The sequence below is a fragment of the Nilaparvata lugens genome, chromosome 2 (genome assembly GCF_014356525.2).
Source record: "Nilaparvata lugens isolate BPH chromosome 2, ASM1435652v1, whole genome shotgun sequence".
In the NCBI taxonomy this organism is placed as follows: Eukaryota; Metazoa; Arthropoda; class Insecta; order Hemiptera; family Delphacidae; genus Nilaparvata; species Nilaparvata lugens.
The window spans coordinates 85,102,300-85,124,374 of NC_052505.1; the positions used below are offsets into that span (position 1 = coordinate 85,102,300).

The 22,075-nt window shown below is 33.2% G+C and overlaps 2 protein-coding genes across 5 annotated transcripts in view; one reads left to right on the plus strand and one right to left on the minus strand.

Moving 5' to 3' along the window:
• Positions 1–22,075, plus strand: part of LOC111045043 — a 34,569-nt gene that overhangs the window by 11,887 nt on the left and 607 nt on the right. The window contains exons 5-6 of one of the 4 annotated variants that reach the window (XM_039421955.1): positions 5,867–5,997; positions 19,181–19,301. In XM_039421955.1, coding sequence (XP_039277889.1) covers positions 5,867–5,997; positions 19,181–19,196 — 147 coding nt within the window. In that variant the 3' untranslated portion in view covers positions 19,197–19,301. Of the gene's footprint in view, positions 1–5,866; positions 5,998–6,172; positions 6,354–14,976; positions 15,005–19,180; positions 19,302–22,075 lie in introns of those variants that run through there. The other 3 variants (XM_039421956.1, XM_039421954.1, XM_039421953.1) reach the window with 3 other exon arrangements.
• LOC120348813 (carbohydrate sulfotransferase 11-like) lies at positions 6,825–21,865 on the minus strand. Its single transcript, XM_039421957.1, has 5 exons — positions 21,645–21,865; positions 19,203–19,499; positions 16,441–16,629; positions 15,585–15,742; positions 6,825–9,974 (listed from the first exon to the last, which is right to left on the minus strand). The coding sequence occupies exons 1-5, from the start codon at positions 21,798–21,800 to the stop codon at positions 9,887–9,889; spliced, it is 888 nt and encodes a 295-aa protein (XP_039277891.1). The 5' UTR covers positions 21,801–21,865; the 3' UTR covers positions 6,825–9,886.

Here is a 22,075-nt window from a genome sequence, read left to right on the forward strand (position 1 = left end):
GTAGAGAGGGGAGGACGTACAGTAAAAAAGTAATTGATAGTTAAAATGGTCAGATTAAATAGAATAATTGAACGATTATAGTACTTGAGGTTATGATTTAACGATAGGTAGTTGTAGGTTAGGTTAATCGGATTGTCGATATCACTTAAATCAGAGTATCTAAGTAGAATGACTGGTGTATGGATGTAATAGATTGGAAAAGTTAATTTGCTTAATAGAGGGTTTGGCGGTCTACAAAGATAGCTGAAGTAAGGGACCTGAGTTTCTAACTTAATGCTGTCGGTGGTTATAATATGGTGAGGTGGAATTAAATTCAATTTAATGATAAAATGCAGTTCAACTTGAACCTGCTGAGTGTAAATTATACTGTCACTAGGATCCGACAGAGATAGTAATTTTGGAGTGATCCTTTTCTCCAAATGATGACTAATATATCCAGAATCCAATAATTGTGCCGTAATTCGGAAAGATATTAGACCGCATGAAACAACAGACAGAATGGCAAATCCATGCGAACCAGGCCTCTGATAAGTACTATAGGTTGTATGAAGGCAAAGTGCTGAACCAAAATAGTAAATATTTCGAGTACCGAGTTTAATTCTAATGTTGTCTATACGATCTACTACCTCTCTTTGCGACGTTGATCGGCTAATAATACAGGATTCACTTCACCTCGGTGTGGTAGGCTAGTGGAAGTCGATTTATTATTTGATTCTGCGGAATGCTCTCAATAAAAAGATTTATTACTTGATAAGAAAATCGACCACCATTTACCACCAGAAGAAATAATAGTCTAATGGTAGATACTATACTCGCTAATGTCTGACTATTGCAAAACAGGATGTGTCCTGCAAGATCAATACGTGTCAGTCGAGAAAGAACGAATTTGGAGGTATAATGAAGTAAACCCAGTTTAACAAAATGGTAATATGGATATATTCTGAGAGGTAAACTGTTACAGCAAATATTGAATAAATTAATGAACAGATTATACAAATTATGACTTTCAATAGATACAAAATGAAGATTGGTTGACAGCAGATTTGAATCTTTAAATTATAAATATTATATAAAAAGTTCGGTACTCTTCGATTAAACAAAATAAAATGGATAATAGCCCTTTGGAAAGGGTCATAAACTGAACTAGTTAAACAAGAAAAAACAAGTTAATATAAAATGGTGATTCAGAGAATAGAACAAATTAATAATTAAAATTATTCTCAGGGTGTGGTTTCGCCTAAGGAAAATAGACCTTTTGGCTAAGTACAGCTTGGATATTTAAATTTATTTAATACTAAGAAAATTAATTATGATAACTTATGTACCCTTAATACTATAGTCGTGACTTTTCCAAATGAACGAATTTATACGCTGTACAATTTTCGCAGATTTATGGGGATCCCCTTTTATATATTCGAATAACTTACGTAGACTTTTGTTTCCGTTTTTTGGTTTTCGAAATACATTCGGCCGTAGATATATCGTTCCGGCTGGATCCTTCCACGTGGCGAAAAAATGTTGAACAGACTTCACTAATATAATTTCGGGGTTTATTTAAATGAAATTTAAAATCTTAGTATCACAATTATTATAGGAACTTTGGAACAACTTTTTTTAAAACAGAAAAACGAAGATTGAATTACATTAAACAGAAATTAAAGCTTTTGAGCAATTAGGTACGTGGACTAGGTCTGCCTCCTACCGATGATCCTTGCAAAATGGCCTCGAGTCTTCCTCTTCTAATTTTCACTTGAGTTTCTTCTTCAAATTTTATCTCGCCAAATTTACATATTAATTCGGTCCGATTCTGTGACGTAACCAATACGCTGAATGGGTGGTGTCACTGTGTCCAACTTTAAAGCTTTTAAATAGGGCGAAATTCCTGATTTTAAGTTGTTCCAAATTATCATTTAGTTTTTATAATTATAATAATACACAAATAAATAATAGAATTCGTCTATGATGATATGCATTTAAAATTGGCTTCGGTGGATAGCTAATGATTCTAGAACATAGACATGCTTTTATAAAATAAAGTAGACATAATATAAGAATATATATGCTTATAACAATAACGAACACGATAATAAATAAATATTTCTTCCTTTTTTTGTTTATATGATTTTTTATATGCTAGAATATCGACCCTCAATCGTCATATATGGCTAAGCTAATTTGTCTATATATTTTTAACAAGTATATTTTTTTGATAGTTCAATAAATAAATATTCGGGCCTATTTGGCATAGAAATGAAAGTATAAAAATGAAAAAGTTAATAATATATGATTTTTATGATTGATCTTTAGTCGAACTGCCTTCTCTATTTGCTACTTGTTAACGAGTTAGCTTTGGTCTGTTTTAGGGTTATGTTTTTGTTTCAAAACTAACCTTCAAATATAATTTTACTGATCCAATCCATAAACATACAAACATATACGGTTTTTTCCATTGACAAATTTTTGAAAGGTATGCAATTACTGATTTATTTCCTGCTTTGTAGGTTAGATAACAGTCATCTATCTACCTCAGATAAGATTGTATTGTTTTTACGGTGATAGAAATTATTTCGTTCTCATACTAGCCTATGAATGAGTTTATTGTGTATTTTGAGGACTGTACAATCATTGGTACATCACAATAAGTAACAAGACAAATTACTAATTTTCAAAAACAGTTGAATTGATCCATATGAATCTTTCAGGACATGAAGTTAGCAACCTTGCGATGACATCTGATCAGTTGTTCTATCGTATTTCGGAAACATAATTGCAAATTGACTCAGTTAACAATTAATGTTAACTAATGTTAATTAATATTAGATGAGAATTGCACCGCGGAAGAACAACGTGCCGTGATCAGATTTGACTGTCTGTCGTTTTGACTCTGGCTCATAGTGGTGAAACATGTTTCATTACACGTTATAATTATTTTGAAAAAACATTCTCCTTCAGTCGCATACCGATCTTTCAACTGTTGACTGAATTGAAGCCGGGTTTCTTTGTGAGCGTCCGTGAGTTGTCTAGGCACCCATCTCGCACAAGTTTTGTTGTACTGTAGCTTGTCGTGAATAATTTTATGGACAGTTCCAACACTCGCGTTTACTGTTCCACTTATAACTTCACAAACAGTGATACGCCCACTGTCCCAAATTAACGAATAAATGCATGATTCGAAAGATGAAGTCATTAGTTTTGAAGTGGAAATTGGACTTTTTGAAGTGAAAAGTAAAATTTTAACCTCATTCTTTTTTGAAACGTTTATTTGTAAAAATTTGGGAGAAGAAAGTTTTGGGCTATGCCTGTTGTCTTCTCCCAATCATATTATATATTATAATTATGACTTGTGATTGTTAATGAAGTTAATAGATAAATAAATCTTCTTTTTGGATTGAAATTTTATTTTTTTCTAGTTTTTCATACATTCCATGTGTTTCTTTTTTCTTTATTATATTTTTTCTATTTTCGACTGAATCTCAAGCCACTAATTATAGCTGACTGATTACTCGTTGCCATCGCTCAAACTACTTAGTTTTGCTGGTAACGCCAATGACAATAATATATAATCGATTTTTAAATGGAAAATATTTTAATTTTAAGTTTTTTGCAATGTATTATATATGAAAATTTTTATATTTTCCACATTTGTAAAGTTTCTTTAATGATTTTGGCAATAAATATTTCTTTCTTTCTTTCTTTCCAAATGAATTTATTTGACTGGTCGTGCATTGATTGACACAAACTTTTGTACGGTCACTTTGAAACTTTCTGCCCATTTTTAAACGTTTGAACGATTCAAACAATGGTCCTTGTACACTTTTAACATTCTTTTGTGGATTTCACTACTTTTCTCACCTTCTGCGACTAAAAATCTGCACAGTACTTTGTTCTTCCACGGTGCAGTTCTCAAGTGGACTCGCCATTGTTAACTGAGTCAATTTTTGATTATGTTTACAAAATACGGTGGAACAACTGATCAGATGTCATCGCAAGGTTGCCGACTTCATGTCCTGAAAGTTTCATATGGATCAATTCAGCCGTTTTTGAAAATAAGTAATTTGCCTAGTTACTTATTGAATCACCGTCGTATCTTCCACAATATCCCAACCTTGTATCTTGTATATAACACAATATCTTCTTCAATTGTCGAGATTTATTTTTAGTTATTATGGCTTTTCAAATTCATTATGCATGACATATGATAACGTTTAGATGGTCGCCACATCCTCGCATGGTGATGAGGATCTGAAAGGCAAGTAATAAATGGACTTAGAAGTAGTTTTTCATACAATAATTATTGAAACTTGTGAAATTAGGCAGAAATGTACGAACAAAAGAAGTGGGTCTTGTTTCAAGGTGGGTTTTTGTTTGTGCGGATCCGCGTTCGGCGTATAGTCAAAATAGCAACTTTCCCAAACAATAAATCGTATCTATTTGTATCGTATTCACTCAGTCGGTATCGTACGTCGTTCCATTTAATATAACAGTAATTTTAATACTGTATACGATATCAACTGAATGGATATAATAAAAATAGATTCGATTTATTGTTTGGGAAAGTTGCTATTTTGACTAATCGCATAAGCAGCCGAACGCGGATCCGTACAAACGAAAACCCTCCTTCCGCTTTTGGTTTTGATAGTTTTCACAAACCAGCTGGCAAAAACATTTGGATGTCATCGTGCTGGAAGTCTTAACCGTTCTGTTCACTTCCATGCTTAACAATGTGTGCTTGTGTCAAATGAAGGTTGATTGCGATTGCGACATAAACTGAATATAAACATCGACCTGACTGTTGACATGCACTGAAACATAAACATCAACCTGACCTTTCTGTTCGTACCCTAAAAAAATCAATGCTCACCTTAATAGCTTCTATTTTCTCATTCTCAGCAGATGAGTTATTAAAGGCAGTAAAATTTTCTTTGGATGTTTGATTAAGAATATTTCTTCAATATTCCATCATGGAATTTCCATGTCAGATGAGGATTTCATTTCCATCAATGTTCTACTATATTAGTGATCAAAGTCAGTGATAATTTCTTTAGATGTTTAATTTAGAATATTTATACAATATTTCATGTCAGATGTGGATATCATTCTCATTTTCATCAATGTTATACTATATTGGTAGTTGTTGCAGTTCACTCAAATTAGTGTATCTGCAATCCACATTAGAAATGCATTTCCTCATTCTCACCTAATGATCACATGAACAGCTTCCAACAATTATGTTACTCTCCCATCCCATATGTCCTACATGTTATTGAAAGGATAATAATTATTATAAACTAAGGTTGTAGTTTTTTCTTTATGGCTACTCTTGAATATAAATAAAAATAGAAATCCAAGTACCCTTTAAAAAATTGTTTACTCACAACATGTTTTGGCTATATGATTCCATTATCAAGTGATTGGAAAATAAGTGATTTTATTTTCCAATCACTTGATAATGGCATCATATAGCCGAAACATGTTGTGATTAAACAATTTTTAAAAGGGTGCTTGGATTTCTATTTTATTCATGAGGTTGTAGTTTAAAAATTGTTCAATATGGTTCACTATTAGTAGACTGTTTCAATGGAAGAAATCAATTTAATATCAACACGATTCTCTTCAGCACACCCCACCATGAAGCCTGTTTTTGTATTTTATTCGAAATTTATTTTTGATTGTGATGTTTTGTATTTTGGAATCTTTTATGTATATTGTGTTGAATTGAATGAAATTATTGATTGATTGATTGATTAGAACATGTTCTGATCATTTTTTCCCAATTCAAGTAAAAAGTTTAAATCCTTTGTTAAATTTTTAATGTACAAAGATAATCTCCTCCCTAACTTGAAGAATTCTTCTATTCAAATTCCAGAGCTGTGATGTTGGCAACTTGAATAAAATGACTGAAAACAACAGTGGAATTCTGAAACTAGAAAATATTTGGCAAAGAACTCTTGAGGAATGCTGGTTGATCTGTATCCCCGTTTTGAACTCTTCACAGTTGTAAGTAAACCCCAAACTTTATCAAAAGATTCATAATTTATAAGTATAGTTATTGACTTCTAGTACGAATTTTTGAAGCTGCATGTGGAAGAATATTTATTATAGCTGAACTTTTTAGTTGTTTGTAATCTTCAAATATGTATTTGAATCTCAATTTATTATAATATCTGATCAGGAACTGTGCTAACGTGGACACAAGGGATCAAATTTCGAGATGAAATAGAGAAACGGAAAATAGAATGATGTGAAGTTCATTTAAGTCTTTGAATAAAATGTTTCATTTCAATATTGAAATATTGAGGGATGAGGTAAAGTATTGGGAAGACCTGTCTACCAATAAATATAAGTTGATAAACGTTTTTTTTTCTTTAGCACTACAGCCCAATATGAGCTTTGGCCGCCTCCACTACAGCTCTCCACGCTTCTCGGTCCTCTGTTAATTGTCTCCATCCTCTATATCCCATTTTTTGGAGATAGTCTCTCACTTAGTTGATAAACGTAGTTCTATTTTTTCTGCTTTTCCAATCAGCAGATATTACCATAGAGAAACAATAGCATAAATAGATATCCCATGGTAACTTTTACTGTTATCTCAAGCTGATAGTCCCCGTAGTTCTTTACCGTGAAGCTTTATGACGCTGGTAGTCTCTCATATTGTGCCGTTCATACATTCTTACCCGGTCAAAACAGTAAAAATCTACAATAATCGGCTTGAGATAACAGTAAAAGTTGCTACATAAACGCACTATACCATTGGATATCTACTTACGCTATTGTTTCTCTATGATATTACTTAGTGGAATGGGTTACACCAAACAATATAAAACTTTCATTATTTTAACAAATACTAACAAATTTAATAAACTCTTCAACAATTCTATATTTTTACACTATGTACACAATTATTTGCATTATTTCACTAATTGATAGTTCTTTTAAAGCAAAACAATTGGTATTATTGATGGTAATCATTATTCAATTTTCAACATTATCAAAACTAACCAATAAAATATCGTGCATAAAATCATCTAAACTTGTGACAATTGTGGCCGTTTGCACAGTTGAAATTTAAACTGAATTGAATCAGGTGGTGGCTTGAAATGAATTATATTATAACAAACAATATTCAATATTGAATAATACAGTTTAAAATGAATTTTCTCTGCAAACGCCACAAATTTAGCGGGCACTATGCAAACGGCACTCAATGGCATTCTTAAAATCATGAACAAAGTGCAGGAAAACTTAGTGAGTGTGCAAAACAATAAAGCAATAAATTTATATATCTCACTATGTTACTCAAAATGATATAATCTTCATATTAAAAATAAAATGCTATTACGTGTTGTATTCATTTTAGATTCGGTCATCGTTGTTTGATATGATAATTTTGGTGTCTTATCATGTTTTTCGTTCATCTTATACGTTTCCATGTTATATCAAGCCTCTCAAATGATTTAACTCTTTTGATGAAGCTATATTCTGTCTTGAATTTGAAGTTGATGTTCTTGTTTTAACAGAAACCCGTGGTAGAAAACACGTGTAACAGATTTGTTTAGGTAATTAATTTGGATAGTCTTTATCTAATTTAATTAATTTTTGTACCAAAGTTTTTCCTCGCGTCTATGAAGTACAGGTTTAAAAAAACAATCAAGTGGAAAATAAATGCATTATCTCAACATTTCCTTAGAATAGCATTTTCAATCAAAACTTCTATTCAAACAATATAGCCTATATTTGAAAGGCGAGAATACGTTTTCACTTTCTTATTTTAACGATCATGATTTATTATAATTTCAACGTTTATATAGGCCTAGCACTATTTTAATTGAATAAAATATATTTAGTTTTCAACATTCTGATACAATTCATCGAATGATAAGATAAGCACTTTAAAGGATCTAATTTCAAATTCTGATTGTTTTGCTACTTGATTTTTAACTTTATGTACTCTATATTTATCTTTAAGATATCGCAATTAGTCAATTTCTATGCAAAAGTACAATCAATTCCTAGAATATGATACCCTATCAGTAACTGTTTCAAATTTAAGCTATCAGTCGAAAATGCATGAATTCAATATTAAAAGCTTTATAAACTTTATCAACTAGTACCATTTCTACAGTATGTACTCTTGAACAGCTTGAGTATGTCCTAGGACCTAGGTTTTATTTTCAGAGATAGGAATCGTCTTCAAACAATGGAAAATGTAGATCATTCATTTTCTGCCCTAAATATGGCTTTCGACATACATTTGTATAAAGTAGAACGCCAATTTTTGTCAAGGAATTAAAGAAAAAAGTTTTTGAGCCTAATCTATCTATTATTTTTAATTATTCTATTGTTGATCTTTAATGAAACTTCTTAAATCAGTTCTACTTATCAGTGAAAAATTGATAATAGACGAAGCTCGTTTCTAATATTTTGGAACCTAAGGAAGATTTGAGTACAGTAGGCCTACTGATTTCCACAGAGCATCGTTGTATCAAATGGGGGAGTGATGGCATACACTTTGAATGGAAGCTATCTATTGCTCAATTTGTTAAAATAGTTTTGTTATTTTTTTAGAAATCGAATTATTTAACCTTCCGGCAGTCGCGCTGTTGTAAAAAGTACAACAGTGTCAGTTTTTTGCTGCCTAAAACTATTGAATGGGGTGGTGTCAGTGAATGAGTCACCTATGCATTCAAAAACTTTCTCCCCATCACTCCACTGAGTTGCGGTATCAACCGAGCAATGGTTCAGTCTTTAGGTGCCATTTAGTCGCGACAGTGCATAAGAATGACTATACGGGAACTGTAAACGAGCCAATAACACAGAATTGATGGCTTTGCTTGGTGTACCTTATTGGGCTACGAAATGGTTATCATCCAAATGTTTATATGCGTAAAATAATCCAATAAGATGGGAATAGTAATTATACAAATAACTAATATTTTTTGACAGTAAACAAAGTGCATAACACTTGGAAAATTGGATGTTGTAAAAATTACAACAAGCGACTGCTCGTGTGATTGAGTAGGGCGCGACTACCGGAAGGTTAAAAATGTCTTCTAATGTAATATTGTATTGCATTGTTTGTTTGACATTCATCAAAATACGAACAATCGGAATAAGTAATAAAATAATGTACATTATATTTTGAAAATTTAGTAGCCTACTTACTCTTTATTATATTTCACCAATGGAGCAAATATGAAAATATGAATTTAATGTATTTTCAGTTTTCAAATTTAGGGTAAGTTACTCATCCATTCATTGCTCCATTGATTTAGTATTTCTCAAAATATTTTGGAATGTATGAGTATCACATAAACATTATCAGTTTGAATTAAAACTCACTAAAACTTCGTAAAATACAATAATGTTTTATAAATTTGTGAAATTCTAAGGGCTCATAGATCTTAAAATTTCAAGAATAAGCTCAATACTGGATTGAATTGTCTAATTTCTGCTCGTTTAAAAATTTGTTGATAACTTGGTGTTTATAAAAGAGAACTATGGTACCCTTTGAAATTAATAGATCAAGAATACAATTTAATTAGAAAATAGCCCTGAATTCATACATTTTAAGAACTTGGTGTTAATATGATTCAATATTATTTCAATGTTACACTCCGATATGAATAGTGACTTTTGTAATTCACTCAGCCTTCTGGCTTAGTGTTTAAGAATTTATTCTTCTATGAATGAAACCCCCTTAATAATCTGTACCAATTATTGATTCTACTGTAGGAAATTCTATTCTCGATGATTATGAAATTTTAACAATCTTTTTACCACTGTATCTTCATACTAAACAAACCTTATTGCTAGGTGACTTATCGGACTAACTATGTAACAATTAATCTTTTAAAAATTATCACATAAGCTTCTGTTTGAGGCACGATCAAGGTAAAGAAGTGGGACTAGACGGCTCCAGCTTCGCCATTCGGGTGTAATCGTCCAAAGAGTAGTCGAAAACTTCAAAATCAAACCTGAAAAAAGAGCCAAAACAGTTATTAGCGAGTTAATCAAGTAAAATCGTTAAAAGTAAAAGTAAAAGTATTATCGTTATTCTGATTGCATTCAATATTCATTCTCATTGATTAATTTCTATACTTTGTGAAATTCGTTGAATAATTAGCTATACCGTCATTTAATGTGAATTAGTGTATAAGCCAGTAGTCGAGAGGCCAGCAACATGGTGCATGCTATTTGCAGATGACATCGTGCTCTGTGAACCTACCAAAGATCAGTTGAAAGAAAGGCTGGAAAGCTGGGGGAAGACTTTGGAGGAAAGGGGACTGAAAATTAGCCGATCAAAAACAGAGAACATGGTATTGGGAAACAATGATGGGCTACCCTTACAGCTTGAAGGAAACCAACTCCAACCAGTTGCAAATTTCAAGTACCTGGGTTCAAGTGTACAGAGAGATGGAGGGCTTAATGTGGAAATACAGCATAGAATAAACTGTGGATGGATGAACTGGAGAAAAATGAGTGGTGTTCTTTGTGATAAGAGAGTGAATTGTCAAATGAAGGGAAAAGTGTATAGATCAGTTGTGAGGCCAGCTATGCTGTATGGAACCGAAACATGGCCCATTTCAAAGAAACAGGAACGAAAGATGGAAGTGACTGAGATGAGAATGTTAAGATGGATGTGTGGGGTTACAAGAAGAGATAAAATAAGAAATGAATTGATCAGAGGCACTGTAAAAGTTGGACTTCTGGGAAAGAAAATGCAGGAGACAAGGATGAGGTGGATTGGGCATGTACAGCGACGGGAGTAGGATTATGTTGGACGAAGAGTGCAGGATTTGGTTTTGGATGGTGTGAGAGGACGAGGTAGACCTAGGATGAGGTGAGGAGATAGAATAGCGGCTGACTTGCTGACTTGCTGAAATGAGTGGTTGGAGGAGAGAGGAAACATTGGATAGGGCTTTGTGGAGAGGTAGACTAAGAGGAAGGAATGCCGACCCCATTTAAATGGGATAAGGCACAGCCAAAGATGAAGAAGAAGAAGAGTGTATAAGCCAGTAAATATTTTAACACTAGCCGTCAGGCTCGCTTCGCTTGCCATATCCGTCTAGCCAGGGGGCTCCGCCCCCTGGACCCCCGACTGGATCGTCCAGAAATGAGATCAGCGGGCTCGCTTTGCTCGCCTGCATTTTTCCTTTGAGCATGCTCCATTCTATCAGAAAGTCAAAGTACTGAGAAAACGCAGAAAAGCTGAGAAAAACGCTGATTTTGGGCGTATCTTTGATGAAATATTAAAGTCACCTCATCACAACATTTTTAGACCCTACCTAAACCTCTATCTAAAATGTGGACATTTTCTGTCTATTACTTGATGAAGAAAACTGAGAAAACGCAAAAAAATGCTAATTTTGGGTGTATCTTTGGCGTTATTTCAAATTCCTTCTAACACAACATTATTACACCCTAGCTTAGCTTCTGTACTAAATTTGAACAATTTCTGTTCATTTGTTCTCGATAAATCTGAGAAAAAGCAAAAAACGCTGGAAAAACGCCAATTTTGGGCGTATCTTTGACGTTATTGCAAATTCCTTCTAACACAACATTATTACACCCTAGCTGAGCTTCTGTACTAAATTTGAAAATTTTCTGTTCATTTGTTCTCGATAAAAATGACAAAGCTAAAAAAACGCTGGAAAAATGCAGATTTTGGGCGTATCTTTGGAAATTTTTCCAAATCCGTTCTTATTGCGCCTCTAAAGGGCCAACTGAACATACCTACCAAATTTGAACGTTTTTGGTCCAGTAGATTCTTAGCTCTGCGAGTGAGTGAATGAGTGAGTGAGTGAGTGAGTGAGTGAGTCAGTCAGTCAGTCAGTGAGTGCCATTTTCGCTCTAAAGGGCCAATAGATAGATACATAAATAAAGAACTCTAATCTAAACTTATCTCAATCACCCATTCATACAGAATTGTTCAAGAAGATCTAAGAAAGCAAACTCTTGTTATCATGAAATATATCATCATTTTGTCTAAACTGAATTGATGATAATATTTGTAATCTATGCTATAATAAAGGGAAGAACTGGCTTATACACAAATTCATGAATGACGCATCATCACGTCTGAACTACTTGACTGTTTAACATGAAAATTTTTCATATTGATTCTCACTTTACCAAGGATGGTTATAGGCCTATTTCATATTCTTCCTCAACCTTCCGGTATAGTCTTAACCTTGACTTTGGTAGTCTTCCTTAACCTTCCAATTTTCCAAGTGTTAAGTACTATGTTTACTGTCAAAACATATTAATTAATTGTATAATTACTTTTTCGCCACACTTGGATGTAATGAGCTGGTTTACGTGCGTCATATGGAGGCCGAAAGTGATTGTTTTCCGACCAGGCCGGTAAAACTTTACGGCCCTAGGGCTGTAAAATGACCTTGAATAACAGCTGATCGTGTCCGATCTCACAAAAATCATAGAGAGATAATCTCATAATGACTGTAATAATCTATATAATTATGTATCGTGAATCGCGGTATTATGTCTATAATAATATATTTTATAAATTACTGTTTCATAATTTAATATTTATTATTGTGTTTTTGATATCAAACAATAGAATACGATGATATATCTCCATAGCCTGAACAATATAATGTTGGCTACATTGTCCATTGTCAGAAAGGTACGTATCGCAAGTATTTGAAAGTGAAGAATCGAATTTGAATTCAAAGTACAATAATTGTATCAATATTTATTTCTTTTTTATTATCGAATTCCACTTCTTAATGCAATACAATCAACAATAATAATAAGCAAATACAGCACAGATCTGAAGTTTAAGGTAAGCCTACTGGTGAAACTCAGCCTTGACTGAAAAATTCCTAGTAATTTTTCCGTAATTCATTATTAAAACTTTTAGATAATTTTCTGCAATATTAAACCATATAGAGAAAACATTAGGCCCACTCAAGATTGAATCTTCGAACGTTTTCTCTATGATTTAACTATTTTCAGAGCAATATTTTGTTGTGAAAATGCCAGCAAACCGGCTTCAAATTTGCGCTATACTCTATTATTATAGTAGCCTACATAGCCTACGTTATCTGACTTAATTCAGAGTGAAAATTTTATTGTGAGACAGATAATAATATTAATTTTAATAATATAAGTCATGAGCCAAAGTCTGTTGTACGGTACGCTTTTTAGGAGTGAAGTAAACTTTTTTAGAAGTCTAGTATTACAGTATTACGTGTATGCTAAGGGTTATCAGTCAGGCCTCAACGTTCAACAGTACGGAATAGCCGAGAGCGTAAAGGCGTACATCAGTCAGAACTCAAAGCTCAGTGAATAACAAACATGATCTAGGTTCGAATCTCGGTCAATGACTTTTTTTTTGTCGATGAATTTCGACTTTTAATACCTATTTTTTATATTAGTTACCGTAATTTATATTTCAATCAATTTTTTAGATATATTTTGAGACAAAACTGTGAAATATGCAATTATATTAATTTTTTCATCACATTATTTCAAAATAGTAATGAAAATTCTATTCATCCATCTATCCATGATATTGCACCGGGCGCAAAGCTCGCGCCTAATATTAATAGTATAAAAATATGGTGATTATTGTAAATTATTAATTATTAATATTGAAATTAATTGACAGTAAAAGTTGTCATAACCAAGATTCAAACTATCAAAATAGGCTGTTTGAATTTTATTTATTTTTTAATTCTTATATATTGGGAAGTTTTTTTTGGGTGTGGCGAAAAATAGCGTTCGCACCATGGGCAAAAATGTATTTCCAGCTCTCAATCTTTTCTAGTCCTCGGCCTACGGCCTCGGACTTAAAAACCGATTTCGAGCCGGAAATATCTCATTTTCGGCCCTAGGTGCGAAATATACTATTTCCATCTACTTGGTTTATTTTACGCCTATGAAAATTTGGATGGTTACCATTTCATAGCCCAATAAGGTACATCAAGCAAAGCTATCAATTTTGTGTTATTGTTTCGTTTACTGTCCCCGTATACAGTCTTTCCCTATCTTATGCACAGTGCGACTTATGCACTGTCGCGACTAAATGGCACCTAAAGACTGAACCATTGCTCGGTTGATATTGCAACTCAGTGGAGTGATGGGGGAAAGTTTTGGAATGCATTGGTGACTCATTCACTGACACCACCCCATTTAATAGTTTTGTGCAGCAAAAAAACTGACACTGTTGTACTCTTCACAACAGCGCGACTGCCGAAAGGTTAAAGATTTCAGTAGGTGAAGTATGTTAGGGATTTTCAGTATGTAATTTTGGAAGCCTGTATCACATTGCAATGCAATTAGGGTTTCCCCGTATCTAATTGTTTAAATTAATTCAGCTACCGTATATTACAAAGTTTTTACTTAGACCCTTGCGAAGCACGTGTCACCTGCTATGTTGTAAAGTGAAAAGAGACAAATCCAAAATGATGACTGAAGTCGGGAACTGAGTAATTAAAAGCAATTATACTTACTTTCAAACCAATCTGGAAACAAGGATCTCTACAAGTTGACGACAAAATTTTGCTGTGCTGTTCATGAAATTGGCAACAAATAGCCGTAATTTATTGAAATATGGTTTAATGTGGGTTTACAATCACAAGAAATTTTCAGGGTGAAACTTCTCAGGGAGAATACGCTACTTAAACTATCCTAAAATATATCATAGTTTTAAAAGTTTTATTTGAAATTATTCATAATTTTCTCCGGCAACTCCAATAATATTTTTCAAAGTTTTTCTGTGAATTGAAAACACATTGACGTATGCTATCCCAAAATATATTTCGAATGAATAATTTTCCACCTTCTGCTAATTATTTATTATTCAAGAAAGCTCGACCCAAATAGAAACTTCAAACGTTTATTTAATTATTTTCAAATATTCGGTGTACAATAGGTAGATGTATTTAGGATTTGACCTGATCGATTTAATTTCATATTTTCGAACACCAACGTCAATAATATGCTTTACAGGTGTTCCCACTGAGGTCTGGTTGAGAGATCGATGGTTTAGAAATGTTTGAAAATGAAAGACCGCCATTTTATAGAGTCATTAATACTTTTTATACTACTTAAATAAGATGAATATGTCAGTGTTGTCAAATTGTGCAGAATTTCAATGTTTTCAATCAAGCCTATATGACTGGATATATTAAAATTGACTCTGCATCGACTGTGTTGTCGAATTTAATAAATCCTGTCAGAAGGATTTAGATACTTTGATCTTCAAGATACAAGATACTTTGATCTGTGGGCCTATAAATTCCAAAAGAATATGTGTTACTTGATAAGATAGGTTACAATACGGTACTAAGAAATAAGATCGAGACACATTTCTTGTATTTGAACCTGTATAAACAGAAAAGGTTGAATTTCAAAACTCACATTTTTCACTCTAACATTTTTGGTTTCCAACTCAAGGAAATAATGAATCGATATCAAATATTAATAAAAAATATGGTTTCAAAGAACAGATTTTCTGCATGATCTTAATTTGACAGTTGGCCTATTATTAGATTTTTATTTGTTGTTAAAATAATAATTTTAAATTTTAATAAATTTAATAATGGATACCGTATTACCTGTAGATGTTGTAAAGTTGTATCATTTGGCGAATTGTTAGCTGAGAGAAGTATGTGCTAATCACTTCTTTCGTATTTCTTCCTTTACTAGGATTCTTCCATTCAGGCTTTATAATGTGTCCCAAGCCTGCTAAATCTATCAGGTATTTTTGGTCTTCCTAGAACAGGAAATAAAATTCATCTTATCATAATTAAAAACCAGACAACTTACCAATATTAATCAAAATATATAAGCATTGCCACCAAATTATAATTTTAAACATTATTATTAAGATAAGTAGAAATGATCATTATACGCCATGTGTTAATAAAACAATATTTTGCATTATCCTCAAAGTGTAATAATTGAACATTGAATGAAACTAATTCTATGAAAATAAATTGAGCTCTAAGACTTAAAGGATTGAAGAGAATGTGGTGACGAATTTTTCTTAAAATTTGGGGAAAAAATTCTATCAAATTAGAGTTAACAATTTTGACATTTTTTGTCCCAGCAATAAATTTTCTTATCAATTCAAATTTCTCTCTACTTTTCAAGCAAGCTCCTTCAAGCGAATATTTCATTGTGATGGTTTCTCGATCCATTCCGAGCTGCGATATTAACACACTTTTTTCCATTTATTTAAACACGGCATGAAGTTAAAGAAATATTTGACTGCATGTCGTCTAGACATAGACATACATAGAAAATGTGTGTTATTTCGTTATGTATAGATGTCCAAATTTAATAATTGAAAAATATTTAAATTTAAATATTGAACATTCAATTGAATATTTAAATTACAATACTGGCATAGTAGCCATCCTTACTCTCGTGCTCGGGAAGAGTGTGGCGCCGGCGTAGGAATTTACTTACATGGAGTGTCTCGAACTTGGCAATGATGTCGAATTCGATGTGGCACGGCGTACAGAACTCGATGATTGGAGTCCAGTGCATGTCGAGAACTTCGCCTTTCCTATGGACGTCTATCAAATAGCGCGCGAACTCCGAGAATGTAGGCCATCTTGGATTGTAGGACTTTTTCGATTTCATTGACTTTTTATCCTGGAACAAAAATGTTCATCCAATGTGTAAACTATGTGGAAAGTACCTTAATATATATTAATATTCAAGTCAACTCGAAGTTGAGCTACTGTTTCTAGTGTAGCCTAAAAGGAAAATTGCCAGCTCTAGTTTCTTTCAGTAAGATATCTCCCAGATACCGTGACTAAAATTCATGCTATGATTATGGTTAGGTTAGGTTAGGTTAGGTTAGGTTAGGTATAAGGTTAGGAATAAGGTATAATACACTATTTAATCGGATTATTATTATTTTCATTTTTCATCACATTGCCATGTGAGTTTTTCATCAAAATCAGTCTATGACAAGACTTTTTATGAATTATTCTGCTGCTAGGTTTAAGAATGCCATAACCATTGATACAGTGTTGAGCATCACTGCCTGATGCATCAAGTAGATCATGTTTCTTGAGGCACCCTGATGACTGTTTCCCTGGTCAGCTTATTCATCAGGATTAAATCTGGCCTGTTATGTGGAATCGTTCTGTCAGTCAGCACAGATCTGTCCCAATACAGCGTGTGGATACTGTTTTCTACTATTGAAGTTAGAGCATATTGATAGTAAGGGACTTTCTCAACAATCAACTTATGCCTTAATGCCAGGTCCTGGTGCAGTATGCCAGCACATCATTATGCCTCTTGAAGTATTCATTATTATTATTATTATATTTGAATACATTTTTTGGTGGGGTGTCCCTCACAATAAATCAGCTTCACCTTGCGTGGAGTACAGTATATACATTTCAAAATGTATAAATCAAATTTATATTATCAGTATTAGATTAAATATATATTATATATATATATATATATATATATTATATATATAATATATATATATATATATATATATAGGAGACACGATATCATGATATAAATAGATTGAAAACACTTAAAAACTTACATTAGAAATGGGGGAAATTTTCGGAGACTGAGTCTCCTTTCTCAACCGAGCAACCGAGCACAGACTGCAGTTTTGAATCCAACGGTCGTGTGACCACAGAGTACGCACGGAGACTCAATTGTAGCAGCTGAGACCACAGATTACGCGGCGCAGACGGATGGAGAGAAAAAGGGTACAGATTCAGGGGACATTATGGGGTATTTAGGGGGCGGTTACAAACGGGATATTTAAGATTTGAGTGAGTTATGAATAAGGAAAGGTGTAGCTTATGAATTGATAGAAAAAAGGAGATTTAAAATTAAAAATCAAAAAAGAATTAGACTAAAATTGGAGAAAGGAATGAAGACTGACCATTCCTTATGAATTGATAGAGAAGAGGAGATTTAAAATTAGAAATCAAAAAAGAATTAGACTAAAATTGGAGAAAGGAATGAAGACTGACCATTCCTTTCTCCAATTTTAGTCTAATTCTTTTATGATTTCTAATTTTAAATCTCCTCTTTTCTATCAATTCATAAGCTACACCTTTCCTTATTCATAACTCACTCAAATCTTAAATATCCCGTTTGTAACCGCCCCCTAAATACCCCATAATGTCCCCTGAATCTGTACCCTTTTTCTCTCCATCCGTCTGTGGTCTCTGCTGCTACAATTGAGTCTCCGTGCGTACTCTGTGGTCACACGACCGTTGGATTCAAAACTGCAGTCTGTGCTCCGTTGAGAAAGGAGACTCAGTCTCCGAAAATTTCCCCCATTTCTAATGTAAGTTTTTAAGTGTTTTCAATCTATTTATATCGTGTCTCCTGTTTATATATATATATATATATATATATATATATATATATATATATATATATTTGATAGCTGTGAAATTTATTACAGATTCATTTATTTATTATATATATAATGATAAATAATTTATGTTGTAAAGGACCATATGCTAACATCACGCTTAAGTTAAACCACGTTCACTTGTAGATATGGATGCATTTGTCATAATGTGTTTCATTCGGGGTTTAAACGAACAGCTGGGATTTCTGTTAAACCGAGTATCTGCATATGGGCCTAAGTCAACATCTGATTCACATTGGTCTACTTTCCTTGTCTGTCATCTGACAAACTCTATCCTTTTCCACCGTTGCACTGTTTGCCAAATCGTTTGTTGACTATGAATAAACATAAAAATGAACTACCAAAATATAATATTTAAATAAAATAGTTTTATAAATTGAATTTTTCATCTACATAGAAAAATGCAACATATTATAGAATATATATTTATTTATTTTATTTTATTATTTTACAAAGGCGACTTTCTAGAAGTATTTTAAGCCTAAGTGATGGGATGAATGATGGGATGCAATGAAGGTAGAGTTATGAATGAATAAAAATTATGGGTTATGCTATCCACTTGAATTGATTTGAGTCCACATTTCAGTACAGAAGTAAATAAACTAGAAATTTTGAATCTGATTTGATTAAAAACCGAATATAATAGAAGGATTACATAAACAGGGTACATCAACGCTATAAATATTCAATTTAATTGAATAAAGCAATACTTAATAGTGGGAATTATCCCCATTACTTTAATAACACCATTATAAATTAGTGGTTGATGATCATGAATAGGAAGATGTTGACCTAACCTAACCTGTTGGGTTGTGGCGAAGCGGTACATGCTGACAATATGTTGTCCGAGCTTCTCGTGCGGCGTGTTGGGCCAAGCGCCCTGAATCTTGTCGCGATATGCGGAGAGCAGGCGCTCGAAGGGGTGGCGCACCACGAGGAAGGCGAGCGACTCGTTGAGTGCGTGGCGCAGTTGGGCGAGGCTTGGCCGAGGGTAGCGCCGGCGAGCCAGGGTCAGTGCCACCGTGTTGGTGCGACGCAGGTAGGCCGGCGTGTACCCGGCTAGAATGTTGAAATTGTACATCCATGATGAAGATGCCGCCTAAAAACATTCAACAAATAGTCACAAAATTTCAAATTCAAATTTTATTCAATCCAATTCACAATATTTACAGATCATTAGCAAAAAGATCATCAACAAGATGAGAATAATAAGCTAACAACTATCAAGTACATAAGAAATATTAAACAAAAGATAAATTGCGTTGCATAACAAACACATTGATATTCAAAAATGAAAATGAACTTCATTGTGCCCTTATATCAGAAGGCATAATAATTCTGATTTCCTATCAGATTTAACATTGGGATATGATGGCTACGTCTTCCGAAGATGTATTTCTAGCTACGTTACACTAGGTGTGAAAATAACTTTAGCAGTGGTGGTAGCTATTTTATTTATTTATTCCATTGACAATCACAAATCATTGTTACAGTATAATATGAATATCGGGGCACCGAGCTTCGCTCGTTATTTTTATTTATTGATAAACAGAACAAAAATGATCGTGTTTATATTTCACAACTGGCTATATGTCATCTTATGAATTTTGGGATGTGATATTTTGATTTTTCACTTATTCACTCGCTCACTCATTCACTTTTTTACTATCCACAGACGACGAAAGTCTCAGCTGTTTCAGCCAAGGATGAATTATCCTTTTAATGTCGTTCAGCGAGTTTTCCCAAGGATGAGACCTAGTGCAATCGAATGTTTGTATCATAAACCTACTATATGTTCTAAGTTTCGTGGAAATCGTGAAAGCCGTTTTCGAGATCCGTTGAACATAAATAATCATAAATAAATATAAATAACCAGATATAAAAATACAGAAATTGCTCGCTTAATATAATAGGATTGGGTGAAGACAACAGGCATAGCCTGATAAAACTTGACGTTTCAAAAAGTATTGTATTTTCATTTTACTTTACATCAATTCTACAACGTCATTTTCTGATCGTGTCCTGATTTTTTTTTTTTTTAATATAAGGTTGATATATTTTATCTCACTTCTATCTGAGGTTGTGCACTTATTGATTAGCATCTGTTTTCACACATAAAACAAACCCATTAAAAGTAGAGTAATAACTTGAAGTAAGTTAAATAAAATCTGTGAGTAAAATGATTTACTCAAAGTAAACCAGAATAAAGTAATAACTTTGAGTGTAAAAGTAAGTTCGTACTGTATTTAACGGTTCAAAGTACTGGAATTCAAGTACAGTACCGGATAAATGTGGGGTGTAAGAAGCCTTCACACACAAGTTATAACAAGTCAATTAAAATACTGTTTTAAAGGTAAACTTTAACTGGATTTAAAGGTAAAAATTAAACTTTGACGTGTCTATACTGTGGGATCGTTGCTCCCTTAATGCAGTTTAATAATTGTGACGAACAAGAAAAGTAGAGTAAGTAAAGTACCTACTGTAAGTAAGTTAAGTGAAGTAAAACCATTCAAAGAGCTAATAAGCTCCTCTGAATACTATTTTTGAGTTTCACTTGAGAATTATTGATCATCAGTACCCTCATTAGGACACTACTATGATATAAAATTGAAAATTTTAATAAAAATGTGCAATATTCCGCCATGTTCATCTTGGTAACAAAGCATCGGTGGATCCATGTGTACTGAACTTCCTTCCTTTATTTTTATATCAGGACAGCACTCACGAGGCTCGTTGGTTTAAAACACTCTGTTTAAACAACTGAATCTATAATCTGTAGTGTATTAAAATTGCTAGTAATATGAAGTGTATTGCTAGAAGTGACCTTAAATATGAAGTGAATTGAAATTTAAAGTTGTGGCCTTTTAAAGTGACCTATGAAGTGTATTGAAATTCGAAGTAGTGACCTTGAATACAAAGTTTAAGGTGTATTGAAATTGAAAATAATGACCTTGAATATAAAGTGCATTGAAATTGAAAGTAGTGACCTTGATTATAAATAGTGACCTATAAAGTGTGTGAACATTGAAAGTGGTGACCTCGAATTATATTTACCTATAATGAGTATTGCAATTGAAAGTTGTAATCTTGAATATAAATAGTGTCCTATAAAGTGTATTGAAAATTGAAATTGAAAGTGACCTTGAATATAAATAGTGACCTATAAAGTGTATTGAAATTGAAAGTAATGACCTTGAATATAAATAGTGACCTATAAAGTATGTGTATTTAAATAGAAGGTTACCTTGAATACGTTGCACCAGATGAGATGGTGCTTGCGGTTGATGAAGAACTCCCAAGGGTTGGGCCGATGCAGTGTGTCGTTGGCGGGCAGGAGGAGGCCAAGACGCGTGCATGCCGCGTGCAAGTGCGTGCGTCGCGCCGCCATCCGCGCCGACATACGCTCGCGGAACACTTCCGCGCTGCCGCTACCGCCTCCGCCATTGCTGCCGTTTCGATAATGCTGCTCCTACAATCAAATATCAATTATTACAGAAATTATTGCTAGTACCACCTTTTCACTTTTTTTACAACAAAATCATCGTATTTTCGAGTACCTACTCATGCTTTTTTCAAGTGTCATAAGTAAAAAGAGGGTACTAGTCATTCCTATAATGAATAAACAAATCAATTAGACCTATTAAAATACTCTATCATAATTCAATTTCAGTATAA